This window comes from Macrosteles quadrilineatus, unplaced genomic scaffold (assembly GCF_028750875.1).
Source record: "Macrosteles quadrilineatus isolate MER2022 unplaced genomic scaffold, UCM_ALF_1.0 Scaffold_7__1_contigs__length_78375512, whole genome shotgun sequence".
Lineage (NCBI taxonomy): Eukaryota > Metazoa > Arthropoda > Insecta > Hemiptera > Cicadellidae > Macrosteles > Macrosteles quadrilineatus.
Genome location: NW_026542600.1, coordinates 23,378,527 through 23,401,955, shown reverse-complemented (window position 1 = coordinate 23,401,955; position 23,429 = coordinate 23,378,527). Strand labels below are relative to the sequence as shown.

The following is a 23,429-nucleotide window of genomic DNA, read 5'->3' as shown; positions in this document are numbered from 1 at the left end:
TATAAAAACTTGTACTGTGAATGAATAAAGAGAATTTGAATTGAAAAAGACAATGATGTCCCGTGACCGCGGAAGATGTCACAGAAGTTTTTTTTAACCTCGGAAGATACTCGTAATTTTGCTGGGACTACTGAAGATGTTCTCAATTTTGCTATAACCACGGAAGATGTTTAAGATTTCGCCATGATCGCAGACAATGTACTCGATTTTACACCAACCCTGGAAGACGTTCATGATTTCACTGTGACTACTGAAGATGTTATCTATTTTACCATGATTGCGGAACATGTTTACGGTTTCGTCAAGATAGTGGATTATTTTCATGATTTCGCTGTGATAGCAGAATATGTTCTCGATCTTGCCATGACTACTGAAGGTGTTCTCAGTTTTTCCTTAACCACGAAAGACGTTCATGATTTTGCCGTGAGAAATGAAGATGTTATCTAGCTTTTCGTGAACAGATGTTCTCATCCTTACCGTGACCTCGGAAGCTGTTTACTATTTCGCCGTATCCACGGATGACGATCGCAATACCACCGTGACTGCAGACTAAAACAGGTTTTTCCAGTGCGAGTTAAAAGTGTTTGCATAGTTCCTGATTCAATAAATTTACGCAAAATTCCCGGAATTCTCAGTCTGTATGATCACCCTGGTAGGGTCTCAAAGGGGGGGGGGCTCGAGCCCCTTCTTGCCCATGTGGATGGACACCCATGTGTAACAGAACTAGGGTAAAGGATTGCAGAAAGGTGGGTAAAGAGAAGAGTAGGAGATAGATGGGTGAAGATAGTTATTCTACCCATGTTTAGAAGCTAAAGAAACATGAATAAAAAAAAAACCTGGCGAAACCAGAGCTGGGAATGGATATTGTTGAATTATTTTTTCAAGTTTCAATTGGTAAATCCTTTCACAGAGAAGTAAGCTTCTCGAGAAGGAACCCTTATAATTTAATTTTTATAATTTCCTCATCTCCAATACTTCTAATGATTGAAATCTTGTTAATACTTTTGTACCCATGAATCTTGGCCCACTTTTCACTAGGCTGGATGATACATCCCCTGAAGATCCACAGAGAGGATACAGCATGCACAAAATGTGGGCAGGCTGAGGAGACCGAAGACTATTTACTTTATGACATTTCAATTTTACCAAGCAACTCAGGTTTGATGGGCCCTGAGGCACTAAATGGGGAGAGCAAAAATCCTTCAGATGACTGACGTGCCTAGGCTCCAACCCAATCAATGCCTTGAGATATTTTAGCTTTACAATTCCATCAGTAAAATGAAAAAGAGAATATTTAAATTAACTGCAGTACAATAACAAGGTGCGTGTGACATCGATGCCTTTTGTTATGTAACTCCGACGATGCCGCATTTACGGCCGAAACACATAGGTTATTTACCTGAATCAAAAATTTGGATTACTTGACAAGGTATTGTACCATAATTATTGGTCAATAACAAGGTTATAAGTCATGAAAACACAATAAGAATTTCAGATCCTTTATCATATTTGTACATCACAGTTTTTCAATAAAGTAACAATAAATCTGGCAGAAACTTTTAACAACAAAAAACTACAAACAATGTCGTTGCAGAGGCACATGCAAGATAAATAATGTTGAACTAATCCTTAATACAATAGTTAATGGACGTTGATGATCCAAAAGACATACAAAACGGTTTGTACAAATTATGTTATCGCCACTGCACTAATAAAATCTAATATAATTTTAATTGTATGTACCATGGCCTTATTTTGAAATAAATGATAAAAACAAAGCTAATTACATAAACTATATAATAAAACTAAATATTTAAAAGAATATAATTGTATGATGATATACTATGAATTTGCTTAACATCTAATACTGGAAGTCAATAAAACACTGTTATCTAGACATATAAGATCACTAAAGTTGTCTAGACACATTATCAGGTTGTCATTATATAACTTGGACTTAAATGCTTACCCAAATGCAACAGTGTTTTAACCTCAAATGGTACATTAAAAAATTAACTAATAGAATGAAAATTGCTAATTAAAAATAAAAAGTTTATACCTAGTATTAAAATATAAACAGATTAACATTATAAGACAAAAAATAAAAGGCCATGATTGTAAGACTTTGTAAATTTAACAACCAAAACATGTAACAGAAATATAATCAATAGTTTATCTGAGTACAAATGTTTTAAAAGAATGTATATAAAATAAAATTCATTTAATGATTATTATTTTCAGGTTTTTGATTAAGGTTTAAATTACTTTTGAAAATTTGATTCAAACAGCACACTATACAAAGCTTTGGAAATAAAGAATTAGAAGCTCAGGTTTCACCCTGGGTGTGGACATGCAACAAAAACAAAAACCAACATGTCAAGGAAAGAAATAATCTAACTCAACTATGCACCATCAAAATAGTAAAGCATTTGTACTCATAATACCAGTAAGCTTTAAAAGCTCTAATTATAACAGTAAAGGAAATATAACAATATAACAACTTGTATCGATTCGATATATATGCTTTTGAAGCAGTACTTTAAATACAGGACCATGTTTATCACATTCTCACAAGTTTTACTTGTCACTAAGAAAATATACATTTTTTTATATGTGGAGTAGTTTTAGGTACGGTACATTAAACGTAGAACAGGAAATGAATATACTTAAAATAGGATGAAGATGGTGTGTTTAATCAGCATTTTAAATACGGATTAAATTATACTCAAAGGGAAATAATTTTACTACTTATAATTTATTAGACTGATACTTTTTATACATCTAAAGTGTAACTTTGTTTGCTGTGTTATTGATGTTTTATGCAATATTAGCTAAATTTATTGTAGTGATTATTTCCCTATGATTAATTATACACACCAACTTTGACATAGTAAAACTCTACAAATAATCAAGTGTACAGACAATTAAACAATTTTCTTACAGCTAAGTGATAACATCATGATAAATCTATATAATTTATGAAATGTATAAACTTCAAAATTATGTGGACTGATTTCTAAAAGTTACTACTGGTGAAGGCAGTAATGGTGGTTCATATATAATTTAAAATAGTATGAGTAATGTTCAAGAGTAACATTAAATTTTAAGAGGATATATCGAGTATAAAAAAGGACATATATTTAACTTATTTCAGCCGACGACATCATAACATAAATGTGTGTTAGGATGAATAACGGGGGCCATTTGTTGAGAGTGGGAAACACACATTTTTGATATAATTAGTCAAACTCAAGGGGCTACATTGATTAATACAATTTTCATTAAGGGAATGCACATATAAGGGGGTGAGTGCCAAGAAAAGCGATGTGCTTAGAATTAGATTAAAAAAGTTAGCACTACGTCTATACAGTTAATATTATTTTGTTGATTTACTAATGAAAATATTAATATTGAGCAGACTTTAACACATTCTTTCCGTTTTCAAATGAGCAGATAAACCAACGTAAAAAACATTCCTACGTCTCTTAATGGTAAATGCTACATTTCAACTCATCCTTTTGAAATTTTACTGTAACTTACTAGTTTGAATTTCTGCACGTAGTATTAAGCTCGTGTTTATAATGAGAGGTCCTAAAAGGAGTTTGGCAATAAAGAATTAACTGAATATCTGTAAAATTACATTTTATATTATTTAATTGTCTTGTAAATTAATAGTGCAACAAATTAAAAAATCTAAGTTATTTAGAAACAAAATGAAATTGGTAAGGTATGAGTTCAGTTGTAGTTGTATGTTAGTAAATATCTGAATTCAAAATTCATTTGAGAAAGATAGTTCCATTTCTTTAGCTTAAGGAAATACAATATTATTGACCCATACTTTATAAAAGGAATTTTATTCTAATATTAAAATAGAAGATTTAAAACATAGACTACTCTGTACAAATTGTCAAAATTTAGATTTTGCTTTCTAGCTCCATTAAAATAATTAAATGTTGAAATTGCGTTTCTCTACAGTCAATAGAGTAAGTTTAGAATATGAATGTGTTTTTAAAGCTTATCTTAAAAAATTATGGGTTGGTATCTTTTAAAATTTCAATACACGATGAATACATTTTTTAAATTCTATCGAATAAAGAAAAGAAATGTTAATACATTTGTGTTCATTCTGTTTCATAAATATTCTTGTATGCATGAAAACATACTGCATTGTAACATAAATCATTTCAATAGTAACTGTTTTGAAAGTTTGAAAGCATGAGGTGTGTAAAGCTTTGATCCAGATACCAGGTTAGACCCTTAACCCAATGATGGGTTTTTGGGCAGGCTGAGGCCAAATTTGGATTCAATGCCACTGATAATGGGCAAAGCGGCATGGTAGCCTCCAACGTGATCAGGATTAGTCGACTTGTCCAACTCCGGTATACCTGTGGACGGTATCTTTTGCTCAGAACCAGCTGGTCGTCTGAAAAAAAAAAAGATGATAAGAAAAATTAATAAGACAAATACGTTATTCATGCAGACATACAATCTTGACATTTGTACCAATTTCCAACATGTGATAGGCTTGATGTACATATCATAAGCAAATAAAAAACTTGATAAACTTGAACTTTTGTCAAAAAAAGTCACTTTAGACACTAGTGAAATAATATGTACAGATTGTTGTCCTTAAAAATATAGTATATTATACTAAAACAAACTGTTTCTAAAAATATAAGAAAACACTTACGATCCTCCAAAGTCCACATAGAATAACCGCTGAAGTACTTCATAGGTTAATAATGTGACTCCAAATTGGGGAGAAGACCGACACACTCGTGCTGCAAGGAAAGCAACTGATTAGCAAAACACATTGCAAACTACAAGATCATGGATGTAAGATTTGTAGCACAGATCGAATGATCAAATGTTTCAAACCAGTTTTCTATCTGATTATAACTAGGTTGAAACTGTAAGTTGTTGCTTTGACCACAGTCTAATTATTAATGTAACAGCACCTGCGGTACAAAAATCAAAAGTTCGTTGGAGATTTTCAGAGATCCTAGTAAGCAATTTTCAGGAATACTTTAAATCTAAAATATAAGTAAATAAGAGGTATTTATACTACAGAAGCAATTATATCGATGTTAACCTATGCCACAATAAAGTATAATGTAATAATTACATATTATGATATTACTATGAAATTAAATTAAATGAAGAACTGCTTTATTTACCACATAAATACAATACAAAGCATCAGAGTAAACAAAACACAGAAATACATATTTTTTCCCCCTAAAAACTAAATTAAACTGTACAGTAAAGAAAGAACAAAGGAAAAATAACATTTAAACCACTAATTTCATTATACAAGGGCTATCTAGAAAGTGACAGATGTTTTGGCCTGGCGTGGCAGTAGGGGGGGCTAGAACCACCATCTTGGCGTCAGAGTGTTCTCACACTTGGTATGCAACCAGCCGTGGTAGCTAGAGCATCGTGTCTTCTGTACATTGTATGCAGTGGAGTTTTGAAATGAGCGCTACAATTGTAAATCCCGCCATTTGTAAAGTGCATGGTGTGATAAGGTTTTTGTTGGCAAAAATTAAAAAAACCTATTGAAATTTATCGCCAGATTTGTGATCTGTACGGACAAGGAATAATGAGTGAAAGCCAAGTGAGGCAGTGGTGCATTGATTTTAAAAATGGCTGAACCAATTTTCATGACAAGGAATGCAGCGGTAGCCCAAGTCTTGTGACTCATGAATTAGTGGTGAAAATTGATGAAAAATCTGTGAAAATCGTCAACATCTTCCTCAATTTTACAGAGTTTAGTTAATGAAATAGGGGTTGGTAATCTTGGACACCACAAATTTTGTACCAGGTGGGTTCCGAAGTTGCTAACAGAAGACAAAAAAAAAAAAAAAAAACAAAGAGTTGCTGCAGCACTGACATTTATGGAATAGTAAGATAAAAGTGGAAACCATTATATTGATCGTATCGTGACTTGTGACGAGACTTGGGTAAAGCACGTCAACTGTGAAACAAAAAGGCAGTTGATGGAATGGGGTTACATGCATTCCCCCAAGAAACTGATAAAGTTTTTGCAGACGATATCAGTAAGAAAAATCATGGCTAATGTGTTTGGGACGCTCAGGGAGTGATTTTGGTAGACTTTCTTGAACATGGCCAAACCTCCCGCTCTTTCTCCAAACGCTTTAAGGAGCACATACCAAAGAAGACCACCTCAAAACAAACTTCAACCTTTACCGAACATTTAGTTTCACATCAGCATAATTATAGCAGCATTAATGAAAACATGGAAATTTTACATACGTCACAGGACAAGTTTAAAATTAACACCTTGGAAGGATTTGAGATATATAGAGCCGTCAAATCAGACATGGGTAATGTTTTAAACGACCAACTTTATTTTAATTCAAACGTCATATACAACACCGCATTATAAATACTGGAGAGGGGAGGGGAGGCCAGAGACAATGGGAAAGGAACCGACGAGCGATAAGAAAATTCGCCTGATACCTGATCAGCTGTGTACCCTACAGTCTAGACGCAACTTCTGCATTTTCAACACGGGTCCGCTTGTCAAGTTCAATGTTACATTTTATCAGCCGTATATGTGTGCGCGCTATGTGTTTATTCGTCCTGTGTTTGTGTAAGTGTAAAAAACTGTTACTGACGACCTTCATATGAAGTAATATCATCCTTGTACACACCTGATGATGACCTCCTAGCAGGTCTAAACTAGTTGTGAAGACAACAATCGGATTGCAAGAATAAGGTATTTAAACCACTATCACCAGTTATTATTCGCAATCCGGAGGCTAATCACACCACAATTTTTAAAAACAACAAAAATTGTCTAACAAAATCACTCACACCCTCCGTCACTTAAACACAAGCACCAAAACAGCCCTAGGAGGCACCAGACGACGCTATATACGCTCAAAGTACTATTTTTTTAGTTCCACCACAAACTGGATGACTATGCATTTTAATGGATAAAGGTAGATTGTTCCAAAGACGGCAGGCAGTTAGAACAAAGGCTCTGCCTCTGCCATATGCTGTATACTCCTATGATGAGGTATGTGTAAAGTGAAAGATGCAGTGTATGAACTCTTCAAACTACCTTCGGCTACAAAGCTGAAGTCACTTTCAAAATTTTTGGCGATCAATAAAAAAAAAATTGAAATTGCGAACATAGTTATTATAAGTAACCTCTGATCGTTAAACTTTAATATTTTTGATTCAATATAGAAAGGTGAAAAGCAAATCGCAAGCAATAACACTGCGAGTGTTGCAGCACACCAGCAAGATTTACAGTCTCATGTCATTGATCACAGAGTTGCAGTAAGTGAAGTGAGGAAATACGAGTGATTTGACAAGGTGGAGATTTATGTGAAATGGCAAGAGAGTTTGTAATTTTTTAAATTGATGATAAAACCTTATAACGAATGCCAATCACTGCATCTCCCCAAGAGAGTGTAGTGTTGAGAGTCAGTCCTAGGTTTTTCACTTTGTCACAGTATGGTAGTTCAGTTCCGTGGATTCGTAGCATGAAATTCAATTGAGACTTGCAGTTGTTGATGGCAGATTAAGATGGGTTTGGCTTTTGTCATGATTGATTGTCCCCATGTTTTAGGTCCATTTAATGATTCGTCCAATGTCTTCGTTAATGTTTGAAACACAATCGTTAATGCCATTGGTATTGAAGTAAGCGTGAATTTGTAGGTCGTCAGCGTACATGTGGTAATTACAGTGAGTGAGAACTGTGCCTATGTCATTGATGTACAGTACGAAAAGCAGAGGCCCAAGGATTGACCCTTGAGGCACATCACATGTAACTGTACCCCAGATTGATCTCAAGTCATCAACCTGAACACACTACCGTCTATCTGACAGATATGATCTTAGCCATTCAAGAACACTATCAGAAATCCCTATGGTCCTCAATTTTTGCATTATTGGCTGTGATTTACACCATCGAATGCTTTAGAAAAATCAAATAAGGTAAGAATTGTACCCTGTCGACGTTCCATTGAGATTCTAATGCCATCGGTAACTCAAAGAAGTGCTGTTTCTGTAACTGTGACCTTTGCAAAAACCATATTGATAGTGAAAGAGGATGTTATTTTCAGTCAAAAAGTCAGTAGTTTGACAGTGTACAATTCTTTCAAGGCCTTTAGATAGAGCAGGAGAAATGGTGATCGGCCTGAAATCCTGACATTTCTCGCACCGCACTAGTGGTGCCAGTATAGCGTGACGAGAATTCCCGCCCTGAACGTGTTAAATTCACCCACGATCAAGACATGACTATACCTAAACATTAGGTACAAGAGTGCATTCTCAAAGTCTAGCAGCTGTCCAACTCTAGGTGGCGATAAAACACTCCCAACAGCAAGGAATCTGCTCCTGACAAACTAATATCAATGAATAAGAATTCTGACTTTGCCGAGTACTCCGTAGGCAAGGAGTGAACAGATGAACATATAAGTCTCTCACTGATATACACCGCAACTGCTCCACACTGCTTTCCCGTCCTGTTATTTTTAAGCAGAATATAACCAGGAAGGGACACCTCGACTGACAGGATACTCGGTTTTAGCCAAGAAGACTCAGAAACGGCAATCAAGTCTAAATCTCTATGTCAAAAAATCTCACGCACCTCGTCAATATGAACACGTAATGATTGAGCATTTATATTCGTCGCCTTTAGCTTCTTGGGGTAAGGAGATAAAGATTGAGAGAGATAGTGGTTGCTGGGGGGAGGGTGAGGGGGGAGTGATAAGCCGGCCAGTGTGACGAGCACTATTTTGACATGACTCGCTATCCCAGGTCCACAGGCAGCATTTTCACGACAGGCGCAAGCACGTAACACAATTTCTGACCCATTCACACACACATTCACATATATAAATTTCCACATTTACAAAAATAAATACATGAATAGAAATGCTTAACTTAAGCATAACTGAAAATCAATTTAATTATTTCACACGTACATTATATTTGATTCCGCAAAAAAGATAAGTTAAGCGATTTATTTGGTCATAATTTAGTACTAAATATAAAATTAAAAATTACGACCTAAATGCATATGTTTAGAACCATAGTAAAAACAAATAATTATACATGCCCTGGTTTGAACTTAACCATCCTACACAAAATAAAAATACAAAATAAATTTAAGTTAAGATAAATATGATAATAGATTTCTACTTTAGACATAAGGTAACTATTTGTATGCTGCATAGCTTCTGAATAGTCCTTTGGTCTCGGAACAATTTAGCGTGGGTTATATAACATATTAGGGCTGGAAAGAAAAAAGCTACTTTAGAATACAAAATTTGCAAAATGACTTACCAACAGTACCCTTCCAGAAAGCCCTTGGTCCTTCCTCTCGATATATCTTCACAGCTGCATCAGTCAAACCATTGTATGTTGTTTGACCAGCTCTAGCTACCACCTGGGAAACAAAATTTTTCCAAATGACAAACTACATTTTGGCTCTCAAACAAGATATTATTATTGATTTGTTTATGAACCAGAAAATGTGTCAGGATTAGGGGTCTCAATCCCGGGCCTTCAATCCAATTACGGGATTTCAGGATTAGTTTCAGCGTTTCAGCAGATCCTGGGATCAACCACGGGATTAATTATTTAATGATTTTAACTTTTCAGCCATTTTAAATGAGCGTGAAGTCCCCTTGTTGAGTCCTCTAATGTTTTAAACTAACCTTACCACTGTTACACCAGTGTTACCAGTGTTATTTTGTAATTTTCTAAGTAAAGAAATATTACCACACAGAACTTCCCTCACCTCTCATTCTTATATACATTGTATAAATGTTGATGTGTAACTTTAGAATTTAATGAATACATAAAAAAAACACGAGCAACCGCACACAGACGTAGCCTACACATCATGCTGCTTCACTCAACTCTAAACTTGTCAAGATGCACAGCTAGAAATTTGACTACTAAGAATTATATGGAAACTAAATAAATCAAAATATAAAGATAAAAAGATAGTATGGAAAGAATCACCAATTGTAGCGTGAAATTTTCATGTCGTCTGACAGCAATAAGAAAAATTAAGGGTCAAACTACAAACCATCTGCTTGTAGCGTGTATACGAAAAACGTAATTTATTATTATAAAAGATTTAATAACCGCACTAAAAACCAAATACAAAGAAAAACTTATATACCCTATAAATATAATCAATTTTAATAATAAAATAATAATGGTGTGTTTATAGGTTAATTTGTTGGCCTTCAATATTATTAGGGAAATAATACTTCAATTACCGATTGCCATGTTATGTTTGTCACATAAATTTGTTTGCTTGTTTGCGTTTAATGTCAAAAGGAAAACTCAAAATAACTTATACTTTCATTAATTTCTAACTTATGTAGGCCTAATAACATCTACAGAACAGAAAATAAATCAAAATACGTCAAACACACTTGAAACATAATATATATTTACACTACGTTGGCCTATTGAGTTTAATGTTAATTAAATTGTCCAATTAAAATAGATCACAGCTTAGGCTAAACCACATTTCATATATAAATTTATCGTCATTCAAGTAAACAGTATATTTGTTTCAAGAGCTATTGGATGTATTTTTATTTATTTTTCGTAAGTAAAAATCGTCAAATTCACAAAAAAGTTAAGATAAACATAGGTTTTGTAATCCCGTTAATACCGGGATTAAAAGACGCCAATCCCGGGATTTCTAGGTATCAAAAACTGACCCCTAGCAGGAAGGATTGAGACCCCTAGCAGGATCCCTGATTCAGTGAACTACTCTGAGGATGGCTGTATGCAATGACACCCATCACCTGATCCATACCTAACTTAGTTATTACATTGTTGGTAAAGATGGCTTTAGGCAGGGTTTTTAAGGGTTTTGTGGTGGATAGGTTTAACAGCAGGCTTACCTTACTGATGAAAATAGATTAAAATGCACAAAAAAAGTTTTGCGGAGCTAGTAACTCCAGAAAATTATGTGTTTATTTCTGCATTTTTATGTATTTTCATCAGCAAGGTAAGCCTGTTGTTGAAAATATCCACCACAAAATCCTTTTTCACTTATTACTTAGTGATCTGTGCCACAGTTGTTTCCAAAAGACCAAGTTCATAGTGTTAGTTCATCCTTTGTTGAAAAATTTGTTTATTAGTTTCCAAACAAAACTCGCACAAGCTTTTGTATCAGTTATTATTTTACACAAAAATGTATTAAAATTATGACATTATAGTCTTACCTCCGTCAGTAGTCCAAATTGTGTCTAACTTCAAATAATAAAGTTGTTCAAAGCTGACATGTTTCCAAAGCGGTACCTACAGCCGCTGCCGTGCCGTGTCATGATAGCGCTATCGTGTTATTTTGTGTCTAAATGTCCTGTGTCCCGTGTATGTACTGTATGTGTAAATTATTTTGATGTTTTTGACGTAAAGCCCCGACGATGTTGCATTGCAACGAAACATATCAGCTTTGAACAACTTTATTATTTGAAGTTAGACACAATTTGGACTACTGACGGAGGTAAGTCTATAACGTCATTTATACATAGTCCAGGGGCTATCAAAATGAATACTATAAAATTATTGTTTAGTCAAATTGCTTAAATATAAAATTTAACTAAGATAGAAACCTGTAGTCTAGTCTTTATGACATCGGCAGGCGTGACCAGGGAGGCGGCTGGAACTCCTGCAATGGCTCCTGCTACCAGAAGAGACCAAGGTGTGTTATAACCATTCTCATTGGCCAGCTTTGCTTTCATGTGGGCATACGTGGGGAAGTAGATGGCACTGAATGGAATGTCTCGTAGGAAACAAGCTCTAGCACCCTGTCAAACAGCAAACAGTAATGTAAACTAAACATAGATAACCTCCATATTGCAACTTTATGTTTTGAAAACTCAAATGTGCTAACAACAATGGAACAGCTGATTACTGTTGAAGGGTACTAAAAAAAAAATAAAGATGCCTAAGACGCTAGCTTTAAAATTAGCCTTAGTTGACTTTTCTACGACCCTTGGTAAACGTATATTAAGCTGTAGATTTGATCCATTCTTTTTGGAACAGGGTGTATAATGTAACGTGTTGGGTTACCTTGTAAAGTCCAAAGAATCCTAGGTCCTTGACGACACTCCAGGCCCTGATCTTTTCTCCAGTAGCGATTTCTCCAGCAACCTGGAGGCGGATCTTGACTATCTCCAGAGGATTTGTAAATACCACTTGGCTTCCTCCTGCCTGTAACAATAATTGTGTTAAATTTGTAGGTTAATGAAGTTGTACCAGAGTAGGCCTACACCACTTTTTCATTTTGTGTGTTGGAATCATAAAGCATTCAATGGGAGTATCGATGGAGATGGCATGATCCAAATAGATCATTTTCAGGCTTCACAAGGGCATTATCAACTGCTTTCACTGTCTTGAACTCTTGCCCTACATGCAATATGTGTATGTGTAATTGCTCTCTAGGGTATCTGAATTTGATTACAGTTGTTTTAAATACTTACCTGATTGTAACAACAACTATACCACTTGAACCTACTGTAACATTTCCTCTCTACTTCATAACAGCTTACATTTTATAAGTTTGCTAAGGGAATTCCCTCATTCAAAAAGATTACGAATGTATACACAATTACAATCATCAGATAATTTATGAGGAATACCAAGGGAATGTCGATTTATTTAGAAATTCCAGAAATTTCAATTGTTATTTACTTAGTACAGTTTTGTGATTGCAATTTTGGTGCTATGGTATGTATTTAGAGTATGGTATGTATGTTTCACTCACACATCCTCCAGCGATGACTTCAGCGTAGAGAGGTAATCGTCCGTTCTTGTCTGACAGTTTGTCACGGACTAAGTCATTGACAGTCAACTTGATGGCCTTCTCTGGAGCTACTCCCATCAGTTGGGGCACCAAACCTCGATACAATCCTGGTCAAAAACCTCATGTTTTTCCTCTTTAAAAACTTAGTATATTTGTTATCACATATCCATTTTGCTACCCTCAACCTATAAATACTATTTTAGTATTATAAATGTTACCATTTAACTACAAAGTTGTTGTGCATTTGAATTTCTAGGAGGAAGAAAGTTCTTTTTATCTTAAGGCATCTATGTTTTTTTTCTTACTTGATAGGTGGCTCTACAGTTTTAGGTCTCAGGCTATAAACAATAGAAGGATGTTCCTGCCTCCAGGACACAAGTCCTGCACCACAATTAATAGACCTACAATTAATTTATTAATTTCTCTATAATTACACTCAGACTTAAAAATTTACATCCTACAGGTTATAATTATATTTATATTTTTGGGAAAAAATGTAATTAATAATTACAATTAAAACTACTGCTGATGTATTAGTTGGAGTATACAACCATGACATTATGTATCAATAGCATTAATTAATAACATTTTCAGTAAACATTAAGAACAGAGAACAGCTTGATTATATCAAACCCATATTTGTCACTTATAATACTCCTTAAAAATAAGTTTAAAGTTTAGAGTGGTGTAAAAACAAGTTGGAACATTTTATTATAATTAAATTCTTTGGAATGAGAAAAGTGAATCCTACAGTAACAGTATTATCCAGGCACACACAATATTTTTTACATTTTTTGTAATTACTAAATAAATGTATCTAAATGCTCATTTTACATTACTTTTTTTCACATTTTACAGGCACAAAAATGAAAACCAATCGTAAAAAATATGCTTTAAAATGAACAAAATCACAGGGGGAATAATGTTGGAAACTTGTATGAGTTATGAATAACATGAATAATGATGCACTCCTCCAAAATCTGCATAAGTTAAACTTATAAAAAACAGAACAGGACACATAGATATTAAAATTAGACAAAGGAAACTGTAATGGAGAAACATTCCTCATTCTTGGAAGCATAGCATCAGACAAAAGACCTTGAAACCTTTAAATAAACTGTATCTTGCCTGCTATCTCCACCCACCTACTGGAAATTGAAACCCTACAAAATCACACCTGCGGTTACTCAACAGAACTGAAAGTGTGGACTTTTTAAGCCATTTTAAGCTGACAAAGGTCATATTAGAGGTCTCAATCCCACAATTTAAGAATAACTCAAGATAAATCCAGTATTATTGTATTTAAAAAAATGTAATTAACACTGTTGGACTTTTTTAATACATTACATCTAACTCACATAAGCCCAAAGGCCAAAACTAAACAGATGTAATGTTTATTTGAGCACAATATTTTATGGGAGGCAGATATGTTTTGCTATACAAGTTAAATCAGGGATTGAAACCTCTGGACCATACAAAAGTTATATGAAAAGATTAAATTAAGTATCCATGTCAAAACAAGCCTCAATAAAATAATAATTTTGAATCCTTAAAGTGTTCAAGTTGGTCCTCAGTTAGTTTATTATAATGTATGTAACAGGGTTAACACGTACAATGCGGGTGACAAGTAATATCGTTATCGCTGGCACGGCCAAGCGGCGCGCGACGAGTATACTCGTCAAAGCACCACTAGAAAATTATTGCCTCGATATGAGCTGAGCCGTCAACGTTGTTTTTCGTTACGCTGTATGTAGTAGTCCTTTGTGTTTCCTCGGGCGGTGTCATTCCCGTCGCGTACAGTTTTTGTTATTTGTGTGAAGGTTTTGTGTTTTAGTGTGTTATATGAGGTAGGTGTTGTGCAATAGTGAATGATTATGGATAATTCTTCACGGATTAATGACTTTATCTCTGCAGATTAACTAGGAGATACGGACAACCATCATTTTACATCACAAACCAAAGATTACTTTTGGTGTCACGTGCGTCGGTTCTACATGGCAGCCGGACGGGTGCAGCGCATGACAAGTATTCCTGTCACAAATAATGACGTCATATATCTCGTCAAAAATTGAAAACTTTGACGAAATAACTCCATATCATCATCCAAAACGATATTCGGGAAGTTAATTTGAGTTTTCATATTTTAGCCGTACGAGTGATATAGCCAATTTCGGTGCCGCATTGAACATGTAAAGGGATAATTTTACTTACTGTTATTTTTAGACAATATTAAAGCAAGATTTAGTTTAAAGAACTAGTCGATTTTCAATGGGAATAGTGAAAACAAAGAAAACTACTTTTACTTATGTAACCAATGTTTGACAATACAAAAAGCCTAAGGCCTAAACATAATTTTTTTTTAACTAAACCTTAAGCAACAAAAAAGTTGTTTTGACAATTTTGTATACTTGTTTTTGTATAATTCACTTCAGATTTGATATCAGTAGTTGTATACCCTATTATAAGATTGATTACAAGATAGTTATGAAGCGTATTCTGAATATCTTGCAACCATTATAGTTTTGAGTTATCATTATTTGTGATTTTTCACATTTTTCCTCACCTGTGAAGCCCTCGTGTCTGACCACTTTCTTGAAGCAATCCCAACTATTGCGATACATCAGTTCTCCAATGAAAGACCCCGTTCTCTGGTTTTGCATTCTCGTCTTCACCAAATCAATTGGATAAACAGCTGTCGCTCCCGTAGCTAGATTAAAAATTGGAATTTAAATGAAATTGAGAGATTTAAATCCAACAACTTGTTTAAAAAAAATGTTGAGATTTATAGTGAAGAGTCAGAAAGTTTATTACCATGTCATTTTTTAATATATGAAAAAATAACTGATTGGATTTGGTTCAGCTGTCATTGTGACTTACTTACGTTGACATACTTTTGTACTTTGTATTAGTATAGTATCATACCATATGTTTATAGTAGATCTAATAATTCAAGCCCTGATTTTAATATGAATGCCTCGATTCCAACAATTGTATTTACTAGGGTTGTATGAAGTAAATTACTAACAAAAACAATCATAATATGTTAACATACCTCCCGCTAAGGATCCGAGGGTAAAACGATAAACGGACTCCAAAATTTGTATAACGAACCCTCTCTCATCTGGACTCTGTAAAAAATGTAAATACTATGATTACGATTTTCTACCAATAGCAGTATTTTTTGATAGGATTATTGAGTTACAAAAGTTTAAGTTAAGTTCAAAACTATATCATAGTTAAATAGAAAATAACTAACTATTTAGTTAAATAAAATAGTTAATAAAATAAAGAAAACACAATATTTAGGTTTTATGGGTCTTACTTAAAACTATTTGCTTTTTAGTTTCTTGTAAGTATCATACAATAAATGTGAGCAGCAGATAAAAAAATAATTTGTTTGTTCATCATGTATAATAAATGCATACAATGTAATGTACAGTATTTTTACTCAATAGTTTCACCGATTGACATGTGTCGAAGATAACTTCAACCACTTCTCAACAGTCTTCCAGTATAGAGTTGATAATAACTTATTTTGACCATAGCACATCACTACGCAATAATTAGTTCTGGCAAAAATACATTTTAAATTGGCCATCACTTACAGAAACGGCGTGGATTTCAGCCAGTCTTGTAAACTGTTTGAAAAACTGCTCAGGCGCTATAGACTCTAGATCACTGTATGATATCCTCCTGTGGAAAACAGTTATGTGTACAAAGGTTGAAACATGTCAAACTGCAGTGAGGTTACTCAAAAGTTTTATTTTCCTAGATTAGTGAATACGAATTATAGTAAAACAATGCCAAAATTTTATAACGGTAATACCAGATTATTTCCTGTGCTAATGGAAAATTTATCATCGTCCTCCACGATCGCGGCATAATCCTGAACATTGACGGGCACGTAGAAATCATTGTTGTCTTCAACGATCACAATTTTCTGACTTAACATTCAAACTTTGGAGCTTGTAGGCGAGGCAATTTTCGATACACTCATATTAGATATGTAATACTTTTAATGGGACCTATGGTTGAATATTCCGAGGAGTCAGTTATACTGATGTTGAATATGAGGGAATCTACTGTATGTACATCTACAAGTATATATTCTTGTTATGTATACCTAGAAATGGATTTCAAAATTGTTGTACCACAAAATGTTGATTTTTTTGCAAAATTTAACACACAATCATTTAGACCAAAATGAAAAATCATCCAAAAACAATGCAAGTAATTATGTGGACAGCAGAATCCAGCATTTCCAACTCCATGAGCATTTAAGATATACTTTTACAATGCTTATGGCGAACACTTTAAAATAACAGGCACAGGACAAAAACTTGCATCATAATTTAGAGGCGTGTTTACTTGATTTTGCATGCTAACAACTTTAACGTTGTTCACAGTTTTAGAGGTTAAACATGAACTATATCACTAACACTACAGAATTTCCTTGATCAAATAAGGAATAATTGTGTAACCTCGCATTTATCTGGAAGTAAAATTATGGAAGAGTTTGTATATTTTTTAGTTTTAATTATAAAGCAAGAATTTTTTTGTTGAAATGGTCTTAGAATTATAGCTTAAAACACTTAAAAGAGAAGAATAAAATAAATTTGACACAAAGAAAATTAAAGTGTTAACCTTTAAAAGAAATTACAATATATGATAAATAAGGCATGAGAAATGAATAGCTTGATACCAGAATTTGTGTTTACAACTAAATGTAAAAAAATATTATTGTCAAGAGTGAATGGATATAAAGAACTTATATTAAAATGTGGCCAGCATCCTCATGCAACAGAGCAGTAAAAGAAGCATAGAATATGTCCTTACATGGTTATTGAAATAAAAACTGGATTTATCGATATATAATTGCACAGATAAGCTAACTCTTATTAGTGATGGAAGTATAAAATAATTATGACTACGCAATATAATTAGCAAAAATTATTAGGAACATTTGAGAATAGATCTGGATAGCTCAGATAGACATTGATAGAGAGCTGGCAATATTCAGTGAGAAGGGAAGACTGAAAATGAAGGACGAAACTTCCAGAAATGCATCTGCAATCTGCATAGGCAGAGGTGCTAAACTCAATTATAGTCAAATAATAAAAAAACAGGGACAAATTTCACATCTGTAGAAATATTCTGCAAAGGCGAGAAATCTTCAATTGCCTGGTTACACAAATCTGTGAACTAAGTGAGGCCTAGTTGCTTTATGTAATTATTATTGGAACAGGTTCAAAATAAGGGGAAGTAAATACTTTCGTCTACATCTAATACAGATAATATTATGCTCAATGAGTTAGTTACATTTTAACGCCATTAAATAAACGAATATGCTTAATTTAAAGGAATTCAAAATAACCGATGTAAAGGATTAATCAATAAGGATTATATCCTGATGTATCTCAGATGACCTTGTTAATAAGAAATGTATTTAGAAGATAGGACAGGGAGAAAGGTATATTAATTTACTATCTACTGTATTATCATTGTGTTATTTTATTTATTATCTGTTACCATCGCCTATCTAATTGTTAATGCCTTTTAATTTGGTGTCTTGTTATTGTTATATACCTTCTGTTTGTTATTTATATACATGCTTATTGTTGCCAAACTTGTTCTTGAAAATTACATACACTGTACCAGCACTCAAATGTAAAATGACCCATTGTTGTGAATAAATAATTAAATCAGTATGATAAGGCTTTTATCATTAAGGATAAAAACATCATGATATTTCAGATAATGGAGCAAGAGAACTTCTGATGTTTTCAGTATTGCCAAAACCACAGAAGAAAATTCAAATACAAACAAAAGAAATTCTAATAATTTATAATCATACACTAAAGTTAATGAGCTTCATATACTAGATTATATTCTATAATTTAAGAAAACAAGGCATAACTTTGTTATGGAATCAAAATATATGATTCAAATATTTGTTACTCAGCGTCAACAGTGATACAAAGTTTCTCAGTACATTCCTAAGCACAATACATTCTCTTACAGTGCTCTTAGTTACATTTGCAAATATAAATAATGTGATCATGACTCTTTTCAGTGGTTCAATATAACTACAATATCAATAGCAAGTTAGTGTAGTTCAAACCCAATTCAAACTTGTCAAAGAAAGTAACAATTTGTGTCAGTTATAGTACAAATAAATTATGCAAACGAGCTAAGATAAGTAATTTTCAAGCCTAGTAGAGGGAACAATACTATATGACATTGGAGTAGCATGAGTAAAGCAATTGGGTGAGATAAGCGGAAAACGGACAAATAAAAACCAAAACAGGTTGAGTAGAAACACACACAATAGACAGAATAGCACAATAAATATCTCTTGAGATCACACAGATTGTGAAATCTCCCTGCACCTACTGTAATATTCACATAAGAGTAGTTACTGCAAGTTTACAAAGAGTCAGAAAACGGAATCTGGAGTAGTTTTAAAATGAACGATTTAACAGTAAAGGCACAGTTATCCAAAATTTTGTCTTCATGTACTATTTTAAAAGCCTGGCATATAAGAAAATATGTTTGCAACTTTATGTGGATATGTCCAGAAATAAGATCTATTCTGATTCATTGGTTGTGAGAATTAAATGGGGGATATCAACAAAACTGTATTTTTGGGGGGGAGAAACAGGGGGGGGGGAATTTTTAATTTGAGATTGTGTGTCATTAAGTTCTTGATTTTCTTAAGTTCATAACAACTAAAGCTTTAATGAAAATTTTTAGCGACGATATGTTTATGAATCCTTTTATTTTCAAAAATGCCAACCATCATAACCACAGACAGATTGATCCAATGCTGTGAAAGGTTGAAAACCATGGAATCTAAGCTAATCTGAATATTCTATGTGTTTCTAGTTCAAAATATATCAAACGTCTCACACCAACCACATCCACGTATGGGGGTCATCAAACGATCGAGTGCTGACCATCCGTGCAGCATCAAAACAAAACAAACACTGTTAAAATAACGAATCAAACTGCATTTGAATACCATCTGTCACATGATTCAGCTTTACTATAGATAAAATTGAAACCCTTATTGAAAAACATTTAATTTTAATCCTGACATGTACAAATTGTACAAGAGTGTTGGAAAAATGACTGGATTTGGTTTATTGGTATTGGTTTATTGATCGAGTGTATAACATAAAGGAAAAAATATTTCTTGCATAAATATAATAATATATTCCTCAATCACATTAGTTCAAAAGTTAAAAACAGTTCTTTCCAAATACAAATTATTAATAAGTAATAAATAAATACGTAGAAGGGGAGGAATATACACTAAGTATAGTTAATTTTACTTAACTCTAGAGTAAATGCTACATTACATACACAAATAGGCAAAAGTTAAAATATATAATATGTAATAAATGAAATTATTAAAATATCTTGGTTATGTTTGCTATCAACCTATTAGTTTGCTAAAAGTTTTGTAATTATCATTGTATTTGATTGTATTAATACAATCAACATTATTTCAGAGTGTATTTAGTATATCAAGATAATTGGATGAAATACAGTAGAACCTCAATTATTCAGACGTCAAAAATGAAGACCGTCAATAATCCGGATTTGTTTTTAGCAAGAAATACAATTTTGTACAGTATGTTTAAACGAATTGGACTTAGCTGCAACAAAACAAACCACTAACGCAGTTCAAAAGCATTTTACACGTTTTTTTTTTTAAGCTCAACTATGTAGTGTCTGATGTTTTTACTGTACATGGTACACATCTTGCTTTAAATTAAATACGGTATAGTGTTTGAACATAAAAGGTGCGTTTTCCTCCAACTTCAGTAATCCGCTGTGTGCTATGCAGTTGGTTAAGCTCAAGAACGCAGCATGGTTAAGGAACGGCGTGGTTGAAGTAGGAAGCAGCGCTTAAGTGTTTTCCTAGAAATACACCAATGCGTTGCGTGACTAGCTAATTCGCGGTACCCACAGTAGCGTTCTGCTATGGATCAGAGAAAAGATGTGTCTCAGTTTCATGTTGATGGTCAAAGAAGAGATGGACGAAGGTGTAGACATATCGCTAGCTCTACTGTAAAACAGGCGAAAATGCTGTAGTGAACTATTTAAATCTATGGTAATAGCTATGAGGGTGATTTTAGTAATCTTATTAATGGGCACCCAATGGACGATGAAGTAAAATTACGAATACTTTGACTTAAGGTTATCTTCACGCCGTATACTGGACGGTTAACAGTTAGTCACGCACCGCGTCACTAACATGGGAGGAACACACTCCCATTGGTTTCAAAGGGTTCAGTGGCTCCAGCAACTGCGTAGCTTGAAGGACACTGAGTAACTTGCTTAATCGCGTTGCTAGGAAAACACAGCTTAAATATTTTTAATTCATCTGTCTTTTAGACACTTTACCTAAAATAGAATATATAAAATAATGGGTGCTGGCCCTTTATAAGGTAATTTATAGAATCCGGATAATTTGATAATCTGAATGGGGTCCTGAACCAATTAATCCGGATTATTGACGTTCTACTGTATGACATCATTTGAATACTCGTGCCTGAAGATATTTCCAGCTCAAAATAAGAAAAGCTTAAAAAAATAACTAAATTGTGGTTAGTACATTCTAAAATGTTTAAGCCAATTACAGTAACTCACGTAGTTTGGTGAAGCAGGTGACACAACAGGAATAATATGTCCACTTCAAGAGGGGTTATTTGAGACATCATTTGGGCGGAATACAGGAACTCTTCTGTAAAACGTAAACAAAACAAAATAACCTACCACTCCTTTACATTTACCTAACTGATAGTGGAGTGATCTGATTATATAAAAAATAACTGATCCAAAAAAGAGCATCTAAAGGGTACCTCCAAAAACCCGTAGTTCTTTTCTTTGAAGCATTGATTATAAAAAGCATTGGTTTTTACAATCAATGTTTAGTACTACTGTAGAAAAGTTCCAATATTATCTTAGGGAAAAGCCGCATTTACATTTTAAAACTAGTTTAAGTATTTGGTTTATAATCAAACAACTATGTAGGATGGTGAAATTAACTAAGCTTTTTTTCCAGGGCAGAAACAAACAAAGAAAGTGTAAAAATTGTATTTTTTTACCACTAAAGGAATGTAGATAAACCAGTACAAACTATGATGTGCCGATGAGTACTTGGACCTTTCTAGTGTTTTTGCATGATTCAAATAGCATAGCTTACACATTTTATAAAATCACAATAGTGTAATGTCAGAAAAGAGCTTTATTTGGGATCTCATCGGCCAACAAACACAAAAATGTATTTACAAATATTTTTGAAAATACTATGATTTTAAAATGCAGGCTAAAGATCGTATCTGCATTTGTTAAGTTCAGTGGAACAATAAAAAGATAAACCCTATAAGAACCTTTAAACTGAGGCTAAAAGCTTGTCATGAGCCAAATTTTTGAAAATAATAATCAGGCCCGCAGTTTGAATGTGATGCACTATGAGCCCGAGAGATAATTGCGTCCCTTTCCACCACATTGTGGGGAGATTTTTTCTTCCATACGCTTAAAAACAAACCTAAAACCTCCTGCCCTGGGCCTGGGCTCATTTATAAAAGCGACCCTGATAATTACTTATTTTTAAACTATATGTATAAGTATAACTGTCTAAATTTCAATTTATTTTTAGTTTAAATATCCTTTGTGACGTGTGGACCACATAACGTAAAAAAAAGTACGAGCCAGGATAGTGCAACAATGAAAATACGCAGGAAAAACTTTAGTTGTGAACCCTGAACATCATAATAATTGGACTATGATACCTACTCAGCCACACACCTGCCTGGGGAACTTTAGTTCCAGGAAGATTAATTTACCTTTTGTCAACTCTAGGTCCTTATGGCCGTTAGTTGCATTGAGGTAGATTCTTTTGACCAGCTCCATATTGTTGAGTAGTGAGTTGAAGGCCATGAAGTAGGGGAAGCTGACCTTGTGACCCCCCTGGCCACCACCTGCGGCCTGTGGAAAAAGAGACAAAAATCTTACAGGGTCAAGGGTAGTAAATTGTTTTTGAAATTCACAGTATATATCAAGATATTCCCTGTTCTTAGATTGCACTAACCCAATTTATAGTTAATTAATTTTCAATCAAGAACTCGTCCACAAGGGGAAATGTGAATCGCAAATAAAAGAAAACTTTGCAGGAATAAGCAACCCTCATGTTCCACTGTATTATGGGAACTGATCATGAATAAAAACCTCCCGTTGCTACCTATGAACTATTATCCCATCTCTGTAACCAGTAAATATAGCAGTGACTGTGTAAATCCAAAAAGGGAATTTACCTAGCCCCATTCTGAATAATAAAATGGAATTGATGTCTTTGTAGGACAATATAACAGTCTGAATTGATTCAACTGTTTTATATTGTAAAATTAATTTCTGATGTTATTGCAGAATAACGCCATTTCCTATTAATTTAGTAATTAATATTTTAACACAGCACCCAATAAATTAGTGTGTTATTAATTTGTACTTTATTATTAATGGGCCTGTCTCTCAATTAAGACATATTTAAATACTATGGGTCAATCTTAGATAATTAGTATAAAATGATATTGCATTTTAAATC

At 33.7% G+C, this 23,429-nt stretch overlaps 1 protein-coding gene across 3 annotated transcripts in view; it reads right to left on the bottom strand.

The window, feature by feature from the left end:
- Positions 1 to 1,483: 1,483 nt before the first annotated feature.
- Positions 1,484 to 23,429, bottom strand: part of LOC128998094 (calcium-binding mitochondrial carrier protein Aralar1-like) — a 44,544-nt gene continuing 22,598 nt past the window's right edge. For all 3 annotated transcript variants that reach the window (XM_054424087.1, XM_054424089.1, XM_054424088.1), the window contains 11 exons: positions 22,675 to 22,816; positions 21,476 to 21,569; positions 16,423 to 16,510; positions 15,870 to 15,945; positions 15,381 to 15,524; positions 12,779 to 12,924; positions 12,085 to 12,225; positions 11,625 to 11,819; positions 9,325 to 9,427; positions 4,691 to 4,781; positions 1,484 to 4,423 (listed from right to left, as the gene is read on the bottom strand). In XM_054424087.1, the coding sequence (XP_054280062.1) occupies positions 4,258 to 4,423; positions 4,691 to 4,781; positions 9,325 to 9,427; positions 11,625 to 11,819; positions 12,085 to 12,225; positions 12,779 to 12,924; positions 15,381 to 15,524; positions 15,870 to 15,945; positions 16,423 to 16,510; positions 21,476 to 21,569; positions 22,675 to 22,816 (1,386 nt within the window). In that variant the 3' untranslated portion in view covers positions 1,484 to 4,257. The remainder of the gene's footprint in view (positions 4,424 to 4,690; positions 4,782 to 9,324; positions 9,428 to 11,624; positions 11,820 to 12,084; positions 12,226 to 12,778; positions 12,925 to 15,380; positions 15,525 to 15,869; positions 15,946 to 16,422; positions 16,511 to 21,475; positions 21,570 to 22,674; positions 22,817 to 23,429) is intronic.